Source organism: Schistocerca nitens, chromosome 9, assembly GCF_023898315.1.
Source record: "Schistocerca nitens isolate TAMUIC-IGC-003100 chromosome 9, iqSchNite1.1, whole genome shotgun sequence".
Lineage (NCBI taxonomy): Eukaryota > Metazoa > Arthropoda > Insecta > Orthoptera > Acrididae > Schistocerca > Schistocerca nitens.
The window spans coordinates 225,882,557-225,894,838 of record NC_064622.1 but is presented as its reverse complement, the minus strand read 5'-3'; the positions used below and the strand labels follow the sequence as shown (position 1 = coordinate 225,894,838).

The 12,282-nt window shown below is 41.0% G+C and overlaps 1 protein-coding gene across 1 annotated transcript in view; it reads left to right on the top strand.

The window, feature by feature from the left end:
- Window positions 1-12,282, top strand: part of LOC126203001 (G protein pathway suppressor 2) — a 132,950-nt gene that overhangs the window by 107,928 nt on the left and 12,740 nt on the right. Inside the window, exon 8 of the mRNA XM_049937199.1 lies at window positions 7,365-7,490. Coding sequence (XP_049793156.1) covers window positions 7,365-7,490 — 126 coding nt within the window. The remainder of the gene's footprint in view (window positions 1-7,364; window positions 7,491-12,282) is intronic.

Below are 12,282 nucleotides of genomic sequence, written 5' to 3'. Positions count from 1 at the left end.
TGTAACAATAACCAAAACGGCCTTGCTGTGCTGGTACTGCGAACGGCTGAAAGCAAGGGGAAACTACGGCCGTAATTTTTCCTGAGGGCATGCAGCTTTACTGTATGATTAAATGATGATGGCTTCCTCTTGGGCAAAATATTCCAGAGGTAAAATAGTCCCCCATTCGGATCTCCGGGCGGGGACTACTCAAGAGGATGTCGTTATCAGGAGAAAGAAAACTGGCGTTCTACGGATCGGAGCGTGGAATGTCAGGTCCCTTAATCGGGCAGATAGGTTAGAAAATTTGAAAAGGGAAATGGATAGGTTAAAGTTAGATATAGTGGGAATTAGTGAAGTTCGGTGGCAGGAGGAACAAGACTTCTGGTCAGGTGACTACAGGGTTATCAACACAAAGTCAAATAGGGGAAATGCAGGAGTAGGTTTAATAATGAATAGGAAAATAGGAACGCGGGTAAGCTACTACAAACAGCTTAGTGAACGCATTATTGTGGCCAAGATAGATACGAAGCCCACACCTACTACAGTAGTACAAGTTTATATGCCAACTAGCTCTGCAGATGACGAAGAAATTGAAGAAATGTATGATGAAATAAAAGAAATTATTCAGATAGTGAAGGGAGACGAAAATTTAATAGTCATGGGTGACTGGAATTCGAGTGTTGGAAAAGGGAGAGAAGGAAACGTAGTAGGTGAATATGGATTGGGGCTAAGAAATGAAAGAGGAAGCTGCCTGGTAGAATTTTGCACAGAGCACAACTTAATCATAGCTAACACTTGGTTTAAGAATCATGATAGAAGGTTGTATACATGGAAGAACGCTGGAGATACTAAAAGGTATCAGATAGATTATATAATGGTAAGACAGAGGTTTAGGAACCAGGTTTTAAATTGTAAGACATTTCCAGGGGCAGATGTTGACTCTGACCACAATCTATTGGTTATGACCTGTAGATTAAAACTGAAGAAACTGCAAAAAGGTGGGAATTTAAGGAGATGGGACCTGGATAAACTGAAAGAACCAGAGGTTGTACAGGGAGAGCATAAGGGAACAATTGACAGGATTGGGGGAAAGAAATACAGTAGAAGAAGAATGGGTAGCTTTGAGGGATGAAGTAGTGAAGGCAGCAGAGGATCAAGTAGGTAAAAAGACGAGGGCTAGTAGAAATCCTTGGGTAACAGAAGAAATATTGAATTTAATTGATGAAAGGAGAAAATATAAAAATTTAGTAAATGAAGCAGGCAAAAAGGAATACAAACGTCTCAAAACTGAGATCGACAGGAAGTGCAAAATGGCTAAGCAGGGATGGCTAGAGGACAAATGTGAGGATGTAGAGGCTTATCTCACTAGGTGTAAGATAGATACTGCCTACAGGAAAATTAAAGACACCTTTGGAGAGAAGAGAACCACTTGTATGAACATCAAGAGCTCAGATGGAAACCCAGTTCTAAGCAAAGAAGGGAAAGCAGAAAGGTGGAAGGAGTATATAGAGGGTCTATACAAGGGCGATGTACTTGAGGACAATATTATGGAAATGGAAGAGGATGTAGATGAAGATAAAATGGGAGATACGATACTGTGTGAAGAGTTTGACAGAGCACTGAAAGACCTGAGTCGAAACAAGGCCCACGGAGTAGACAACATTCCATTGGAACTACTGACGGCCTTGGGAGAGCCAGTCCTGACAAAACTCTACCATCTGGTGAGCAAGATGTATGAAACAGGCGAAATACCCTAAGACTTCAAGAAGAATATAATAATTCCAATCCCAAAGAAAGCAGGTGTTGACAAATGTGAGAATTACTGAACAATCAGTTTAATAAGCCACAGCTGCAAAATACTAACACGAATTCTTTACAGACGAATGGAAAAACTAGTAGAAGCCGACCTCGGGGAAGATCAGTTTGGATTCCGTAGAAATACTGGAACAGGCAATACTGACCTTACGACCTATCTTAGCAAGAAATATTAAGGAAAGGCAAACCTACGTTTATAACATTTGTAGACTTAGAGAAAGCTTTTGACGATGTTGACTGGAATACTCTCTTTCAAATTCTAAAGGTGGCAGGGGTAAAATACAGGGAGCGAAAGGCTATTTACAATTTGTACAGAAACCAGATGGCAGTTATAAGAGTCGAGGGACACGAAAGGGAAGCAGTGGTTGGGAAAGGAGTGAGACAGGGTTGTAGCCTCTCCCCGATGTTATTCAATCTGTATATTGAGCAAGCAGTAAAGGAAACAAAAGAAAAATTCGGAGTAGGTATTAAAATCCATGGAGAAGAAATAAAAACTTTGAGGTTCGCCGATGACATTGTAATTCTGTCAGAGACAGCAAAGGACTTGGAAGATCAGTTGAACGGAATGGATGGTGTCTTGAAGGGAGGATATAAGATGAACATCAACAAAAGCAAAACGAGGATAATGGAATGTAGTCGAATTAAGTCGGGTGATGTTGAGGGTATTAGATTAGGAAATGAGACACTTAATGTAGTAAAGGAGTTTTGCTATTTGGGGAGCAAAATAACTGATGATGGTCGAAGTAGAGAGGATATAAAATGTAGACTGGCAATGGCAAGGAAAGCGTTTCTGAAGAAGAGAAATTTGTTAACATCGAGTATAGATTTAAGTGTCAGGAAGTCTTTTCTGAAAGTATTTGTATGGAGTGTAGCCATGTATGGAAGTGAAACATGGACGATAAATAGTTTGGACAAGAAGAGAATAGAAGCTTTTGAAATGTGGTGCTACAGAAGAATGCTGAAGATTAGATGGGTAGATCACATAACTAATGAGGAGGTACTGAATAGGATTGTGGAGAAGAGGAGTTTGTGGCACAACTTGACCAGAAGAAGGGATCGTTTGGTAGGACATGTTCTGAGGCATCAAGGGATCGCCAATTTAGTATTGGAGGGCAGCATGGAGGGTAAAAATCGTAGGGGGAGATCAAGAGATGCATACACTAAGCAGATTCAGAAGGATGTAGGTTGCAGTAGGTACTGGGAGATGAAGAAGCTTGCACAGGATAGAGTAGCATGGAGAGCTGCATCAAACCAGTCTCAGGACTGAAGACCACAACAACAACAACATGTAGGTTGTTGAGTCATGTGACACACTGCCACTGGTGCACAGGGTCAGAAGTGGCGTAAGTGCAGACAGGTGCGGTGCCTGCCCCCTGTGAGAGGATAGGTGAAGCTGGTGCGGCATCCATTTCCACGTCCAACCCCAGGGAAGGAAGTTGCGGCAAAGGTGGCGGAACAGGCGGCACCGGCTGTGATGAGGGCGGTTACGGTGGAGCTATTGGCTATGACTGTGCGGGAGCCGGGGTCCTGCTGTGGTTTCTGACAGCTGAAGGGAGCACCTTCAGCAGAGGAGTCAGTTGCGCAAATGGCAGTGGGGAAGGCAAGGGCACTGGCTGCAATGTAGGAGATGACTCGGTAGATGGAGGACATGGGGGCAGCGGAGGTGCACCTGATGCATGGCTTCCTATGTGGGCCCATAGCTGGTCGACATATCACAAAGCCCACCTCTCAACCATGCAAACCACACATAGGTGTTGGCCACTGGTGCTCTTGATTACCACTGGCATCTATTTAGACCGGCGGCCAAACCCACGAGCTCAAACAGCTGTGCCAGACAGGAAGTATTGCATTGCTGGTGTTGACGGACAGCCTGGTGTTGGCAAAAGCAGATATAGCAAGGTCCGTTGCTGATCACCGTGCAACAACTCAGCCGGTCTCTTATCTCCAACAGGGATAAACCTTAAGAGCTGAGGAACTGGTCAAGAGATAATTCCTGTGACACATCCAAAACATATTTTTCGATCAGAGTCTTAAATGTTCGGACTTGTCGTTCTGCTACCCTATTTGATTGAGGGTGGAAAGGAGGAGCTGTGACATGATGAACATCACTTTTTTTTACAAAAATCTTCAAACTCCTGAGATTGAACTAGGGGCTGTTGTCAGCATCTAACATACACGGAAAATCTTCCATTGCAAAAAATTTTTGACAGAGCAGAAATTGTTGCCTCTGCAGAAGTAGACAGACAACACACCACATATGGAAACTTAGAATAAGCATAAATTACAAGCCAATAGGAATTCGAAAAGGGTTCCACAAAAATATGCATGGTTGCATTCCCGAGGCTGTTGTGGATCTGGCCATGGTGACAAAGAAGAATGGGCAGCCACTTGATGGGTGGCACACTGTGGGCAAGTTGCAACAGCTAGCGCTATATCCCCATCAATGCCTATCCAAAAAACATGTCTGCCTGCTAATGCTTTTGCACGTTGACACACTCCAGTGGTCCACATGAAATAAATGCATAACCTCACACCGAAGGACTGAAGGGACTATAACCTGTGGAGTGGTGTCCTCTGTAGCTAACAGCAGCACTCCTTCCTAAACAGAAAAGTGATGGTGTAATGCAAAATAATTTCTCAAAGGATCAGACGAGTGGCCCGGAAGCTTGTCCGGCCAGCCGTGATGCACAAAAGAAACAACATGACTGAAAACAGGATCCATGGCTACTGTGGATGCAATTTTATTGCAAATAATAGAAAAACCATCAACAACATTTTGAGCTTCCATGTCTAAATGAAAACAAAGTAATTCCTCTTGTAATTCCTCTTTATCAAACTCTGGATCTGGATCAGTCGGAAAATGCAATAAGTTGTCAGCATTTGCATGTTGCGTTGTATGTCTAAAATGTATTTTATAATTGTATCATGACAGGATAAAAGCTGTAAACAGTGTGTGGCTTTGTCTGGCAAGGACATTGAATGTTTAAAAAGACACACCAGTTGCTTGTGGTCAGTGATCAGGTGAAACTTAGACCCATAAAGAAAAACATGAAATTTTTTTAGAGTGTACATAATTGCCAAAACCTCTTTCTCTTTCTGAGAATGACTCTGTTGTGCTGATTTAAGGATTTAGAGGCATATGCAGTAGGGCGTTTAGAACCATACACATATTTATAAGCAGAGACAGTGTCAAGGCCAAACTGTGGCTTTAGCTGCCAGAGACTGCAGTTGTGTGTGACTTGTGTTTGTGTGTGTGTGTGTGTGTGTGTGTGTGTGTGTGTGTTTGTGTGTGTGTGTCCGTCATCTGTTTTTAACAAAAGCCTTGTTGGTTGAAAGCTTATTCTCTGACGGTCTTCTTGTTGTACCTATCTGCGACTCAGCATCTGCTCTATATGGTGAGTAGTAACTTTCCTTTTCATAATATTGTGACTGAGCATTAGTATATTTCAAAAAATCATTGCAGAGCCATAATTTACTGGTAGGTTTTATTTTGTCCATCAGCAGCGGTGCTGACCATTTACTGAAAGAAAGGGGTTGCATAACATCAAGTGATTGAAGATGATCTAATTCTGCTTTTACTTGATCTTGTCAAGTTACCAGTACCAGATGAGTCCAGAAAAAATGGGAATGGGCAGACTTCTATAATAATATGAACCTGAAATTCTGTTGCACAAGCCAGTCCTGGAGAAAATAGACAAGGAAAATTTGGCACAGAGAGCACCTAACTGTTGATATGGAACTTGATCGGAAACCAAGTGCACTTCATCACCGAAGGATTATTTGGAAAATTTAAAAGCATCCATACCAGATAGATTTTCAGTGTAAGTGTTGTCCACACCTAGGAATGTTAATAAACAAATCGCAGCCTTGTAAGTCACAGGTACAAAAAACTGTCCAAGAATGGAAATCTGTTGTTTGTTATAACTCACCAGTCTTCATGAAACGAGTCAGAGGGGGTGAATCCAAGTCCACATAAGTCTGAGCATTTATCATGTTGCTACTGCACCCATTCTACCTGTGTTCTCGATTACTGGTTAAACACATGCACATCAGTGTAACTTGCTTTGAGACACTGTCACTATTTACACTCTGTTCACATCCATTTTCATTTCATCCTCGCTCAGGATGGGAAAGGAGTTAAATACAGAAGCAATGTGTCCTTTATTACGCCATCTATTACACATTGCCCAGCACTTAGGACACAAGGTCCATTCATGTTAAATGAAGCATTATGGGCATGAAGGCAGTGGAGAACAGGGATGTAGCTTTTGTGACATGGACTATTGTTGTTGCGAGGCCGATTACCTATACTATGCTGAGACCTCTGCTGGACTGCTGCAATAGCATCTTCGTTCCCTTATGAACTGACTGATGGCTGGAAGGGATGAGAGGAACTGATTTCTGAAACTTCAGACCAGGATTCTGTCTGACAGACTGCGACCTGTGAAACTTCAATGACTGAGCTATGTTAATACTTCTGAAGGGTAGGATTTTTACACTGTAAGTCTCACTCTCAAACTTGCATTTGGAGCAAAACGTATGATTGCACCATGAACCATTTTATCTGCATAGGATTCCTTATGAATATTTGTCACAAAATGATGATGACAGCTGAGCCCCTGCCCTGTATGACTTTGGCAGCGGTAAAACTCCACGGGAACAGCAGTAATGTTTGTATGCTTATAGTGATAGGTAGAAAGTAACTCGCACATCTGATCGAAAGAAAGACTTGAAGGTTCTTGTAAGGGGACAAGCTGACACAACAACTGATACACGCGAGGTGAATTCCACTACAAAAAGAGGCCTTGCGCAAGTTTATGTCTGTTACACCAAATGCCTGGAAATGTTGCTGTAGGTGTTTTGTAAGCATCCTGGTCTTCTGCTGCATCGTTGTTCACAGGAAACAGCAGCAGACATGTTGTTGGCATGCTGCCAGGTGTGTCAGTGTAGTCATTAAACTGGAAATAGCAACTTTCTGTATATGTTGTTGCTTGTGAAGAGATTTGAGCACTGCCTTTGTGGGAATTAAACTCAAAGGACTAATGACTGAAGTGGAACACCTGGAGTAGAACCCTGTACTTGTCATCAAAAAGTGCTCTTACCCAAGAAAACTTTAATTTATTGCTTGAACAATACACACATGTGAAAGACAAGTACAGTAGAAAAAGGAATGCACAAATCACTGGCAAAGGCAAGTGCTCTGTCCTATATATTTATTAGTTCCAACAGCAGGCACAGCCAGCAGGCTGCGCATGCATCTACTGACCTATTAGCAGGCCATTGGCCTGTTGTGGCCAAATGTAGCACAGACTTCACCCATGAACTATGAAGCTGTGCACACACATAGTTACAGCATAACAATTGTACAAAGCTTTCCTTTTCAGTTCATCATAAATACTCTTATTTGGAATAATTTAAGGATTAATAGTATAGAAAATTTTGAGCCAGGAAAGGGTGGCCTAAAAATTTCTTTTAAATGTGTGTGAAATATTTGATCTCATTTATTTTCCAAGTCCAAATTTATTGTGATTTGTTTTCCTAATATTTATTTATTAACAAATTTGTAGGGTGCTAAGACTGGAAGTATTACATCTGGCTATCCAATCAGAGCCCAGCCAGTGTCTGCACAACCTCAGCACAACAGTTCTCATGTTACCAGCAGCAGCTATCAACCAGGAGTGTCAGCATCCCATGTAAGTTGATTTTCTATGAAAATGATTCATAGCAGGAGTTCCATACTCTGAAACTTTCTATTCACTTTACTGAGTTACTTCACATTTTCTCATTTTGTAATAGCTCATGGGGAAAAAATAGAGGTTGGCATTAGGTAATTCTATACTGTCTTGTTTATTGTCTGGCAGTTATTCTTATAACTCTTATAATTAAGTTTATACAGACAGCTGAATAGTGGTGAAATTTTGTGGGAGCCAATGACTTATCTGTAAGATATAATAAGATATGCCGCTAGTGGAATGCTGACTGCAGCAGTCAAAGTTCTTTGTTTTGCTCTGAGTCCTCTGTGCTGAATGAGAAGAGGATCAACTAAGATAGTACATATACAGCTTGCCTGAAATGTGGTGGACTGTCTGTGATGGAACACAATGTTCATTACCAACAGTTTACATTAATTAGCTTAATAACCATCTGGTGTGAAGTAGAAGTTTATTCTAAGGATGAGAAAAAATAGGAATTAAAACTAATTAAGTGTGTCCCTTTATTTAACACCTTCGAGGCATTCAGCTTTTCATTGTTGTTAGCTACTAACCACAGCAGAGTAGTTTACACAATATAGACATACTTGTCAAATGATACAACAGTCATAGTAGGTGAAAATTTAGTTGCAAAATTGGAAACACTATAATTGCCCCTGAACAGACATTATCCAGAGAAACCACAACCATGCAGAAGGCTATGAAATCTTTACAACAACTAATTATGAAAGCTTCACAGAGAAGGCTATAAAAGGAGACTAAATAACCAGATGACAAAATGTGATACATAAGAGGGCCCTAATATTACCTGATGATCCAAAAGGATCCAGTATTGATGAAATGACTCTCATTTTGCTGTGAATTCAAAACAGGATCAGGGAACAAAAGTTCTTAATGAAAGAAAAATTAAATTGTTTGTTGTTGCTGGGGATCCACTTTAAACTTCCTAGTAGGACACTGTCAGCTGTGAGAGGCTCACAAGGGTGTGGCTGTATTCCTCAGTGATAAATATCATAACATACCTGTTGTTCTCACTATAGACACTGTTACAACAATATTATTTACACAAACATAAGTAACAGTAAGCTTCATTTGCCTTTCAGACAGAGACTGTTTTGGCAGTGGGACTTTTCAAGAATTACTTGAGTGAATTCCTTCAAGCAAACCTCCTTTTTACAGATTTCAGTGCAACTGTTCCCTGAAACTCTGGTCTGTTTGTAACAAAGTTTTCTGAAGCCACTTGAACGTTGTTTGTTCTTAAGGCAGATGACACACTTTGATTTATTATAAGAATACAGAGGAAGCGGACTCTTGTAAATGTTCAGGCATAGACCAAGAGCAGAAAAATGTGGAATTTCTGATAGTAAGAGAGGGCACAGGATATATAAATAACGAGCATAAGTAGAGGTCAGAGACAAAGTTCTTGATTTCCATTAATCGTGCTACTAATTCAACTGAAGTAAGGGAAGCTGCCAGGAAAATTAATATTAGCCAAGGAAGATTGTTGATTGCTTCTGCCAAGAAGAAGGAATGAATTCAGAAAAATCTGAAATTATTGCCTGAATAATTTGTGCCTGGTTTATTGGTTAGCAAGATATCCAGTTGTTAAAATCATAGTTTCTGTTGTTCAGGAAAGAATGCTTAGGGTGATTCTTGGAGCACACAAGATCAGCTCTATAATTGATCTATGAGCTGAGTCTAAAGTTGTTACTTGTATCAAGTGATAGCTTCTACTGGTGCAATTATGGCCACCCCCAAAATCACTGATAACCCATATCGTCATTAATAAGAGTCTACTGAAGCACACCGTGGACAGCAACAGCAGAGCAATTTGAGTTTTAGATAAAGCTGGACCTAATGGGACTGCCGATGGGGTTGTTAGCCATCCAATTCGCTGAAGAAGTCCAGAATTACAAGGGGTATACTGGAATGATTTACAGTTCTGTTGTCTTACTAATACTGCTCAAACTACAGGTAAGTCCTCTTGTAGAACAGTGACCTAGTGAACTGATTCCAGAACACCTTGCAGACACTAGATGACAGTTGTGAACATTGTGTGTTCTACATCTACATCTACATTTACATCTACATGATTACTCTGCAATTCACATTTAAGTGCTTGGCAGAGAGTTCATCGAACCACAATCATACTATCTCTCTACCGTTCCACTCCCGAACAGTGCACGGGAAAAATGAACACCTAAACCTTTCTGTTCGAGCTCTGATTTCTCTTATTTTATTTTGATGATCATTCCTACCTATGTAGGTTGGACTCAACAAAATATTTTTGCATTCGGAAGAGAAAGTTGGTGACTGAAATTTCGTAAATAGATCTCGCCGTGACGAAAAACGTATTTGCTTTAATGACTTCTATCCCAACTCGCGTATCATATCTGCCACACTCTCTCCCCTATTACGTGATAATACAAATGAGCTGCCCTTTTTTGCACTCTCTCGATGTCCTCTGTCAATCCCACCTGGTAAGGATCCCACACCGCGCAATAATATTTTAACAGAGGACGAACAAGTGTAGTGTAAGCTGTCTCTTTAGTGGACTTGTTGCATCTTCTAAGTGTCCTGCCAATGAAACGCAACCTTTGGCTCGCCTTCCCCACAATATTATCTATGTGGTCTTTCCAACTGAAGTTGTTCGTAATTTTAACACCCAGGTACTTAGTTGAATTGACAGCCTTGCGAATTGTACTATTTATCGAGTAATCGAATTCCAACGGATTTCTTTGGGAACTCATGGGGATCACCTCACACTTTTCATTATTTAGCGTCAATTACCACCTGCCACACCATACAGCAATCTTTTCTAAATCTCTTTGCAACTGATACTGGTCTTCAGATGACCTTGCTAGACGGTAAATTACAGCATCATCTGCGAACAACCTAAGAGAACTGCTCAGATTGTCACCCAGGTCATTTATATAGATCAGGAACAGCAGAGGTCCCAGGACGCTTCCCTGGGGAACACCTGATATCACTTCAGTTTTACTCGATGACAGCAATCTTTTTTTGTAGAGAAAGCTATGGACAAGATGGAAGGTGACTATCATGGTTAAAGAGGGACTTGCATGGTTTTTGTGGAAGGAAGGAGTCAGAAGTACAGATATTCTTAACGGTTTAACTATGCTGTGTGGTAAAGAAACTCCTGTTTATGGGACAGGTCATTGTCATTAGCAGTGGAATGATGAGCGAAGTTGGCATCACTGGGACTCATTGTTATGCTACACCCACCATATTCATCTTTATCCAACAGATGCAGGATAAAAGATTTGGCAACATCAAAGAATTGCAGGCAGCCATCCATGAGTGGGTGTAGTACCCCCAAACAGTGGTTTTGTGACTCAATAATGAAGTTACCCAGGAAGGTGGCAATGGTGCATTGACGTTGGGGGGGGGGGGGGGGGGTGTGCACATTGAGAGATCCCTGTACATCAACTCATGTTAATTAATAAATAAGGTGCACAAAAACTGCTATTGTAAAACACTTGTGAACGCCACTCCTATTTTAGATATTTTGAGGTAAAGGGAGTACTGTGTTGCAAACCAAACCATACTTTTCAGGTGATCTTTCATTGTGTCTTAACTGACTGCTATTGAAATGTGGTATCAGCAGATGAACAGACTTTAAGTTTACCAAGCAGTTTTTACAAGAACATTTTTACCATTATTATAATTTTACGTTCCCTGGTCATTGCTTTTATACTTTTGTTTGAGCTGCATAGATCTGATGCAACCCAGTGTTTGACACCCTTAACATTTTCTGTTAGACTACATGATACGCACATACACGCATATCAGCGAACACAGACTCTGAAGGTCATGCGACGACCTTACTTTGTTCCCCCATAGATAGTGGTCTTGAGCACTTTTGACCCATTTCTCATGGACACCGGACTGCTGAAGGCCCTGCAGTTAGTTTTCCCGTCACTACCTTGCTCTTCCAATTCGGTGAGCTCCAGCAGGTTTTCTCATAAGTTTCTGTCCTCCTGGCAGTGTGCCCTGCCAGGCTTATTCTGTGCACTTTCATTTTCTGCTTGATGTTCATTTGTCCTACAGTTCCTGGTTCTTTCTATGTCTCCATGTGTTCTCTAAACGGATTGGTCCAAAGATCTTTCTCATGATCAAAGACCAGCTTGTTCTCTTCATCTTTGTTGTGGTACTTAACATTTATGTCCCATATAACAACACTGGTACCACCACTGCATTAAAGGCTTTAAGTTTGGTCTTAACTGACATATTTTTTGATGATGTTATTTGTTTCACACTGAAGTAAGTTGATTATTTTCTTGTTATAGGTTATTATGCCTGTTGAACAAGGTGACGAAGTACTTAAAAGTTTCCACTTCAATTATATTCCATATTCCAACCTGTAATGGGGCATTATTAGGTACTTCTCTGGATACTTCTGCCATTTCAATCTTCTTCAAATTAATCCTCGATCCAGTCATACTGGCATTCTTTGCCAAATCCTCTACAGGTTTCTGCCATCTCTTCCTCTGACTCCGCTATGGGTGCAATGTCGTTTGCATATCCCAATAGCTGCATTCTTCCATTTAGCTTCACCCCTTTACCTTGCTTTTTCACCTCCTGAATTACTTTCTCCAGGACCAAATTAAAAAAGCAATTACTTAATCTGTGTATACTGTGATATGTTCCTAGCACATCTCCCAGGTTTGTATCAAAGAGAAAATTTGATCCATGGTTGATCTTCCTGCCCGCAAAACCTGCCTGGTCCTCTCCAATAGTTTCTTCAGCAAAAGAC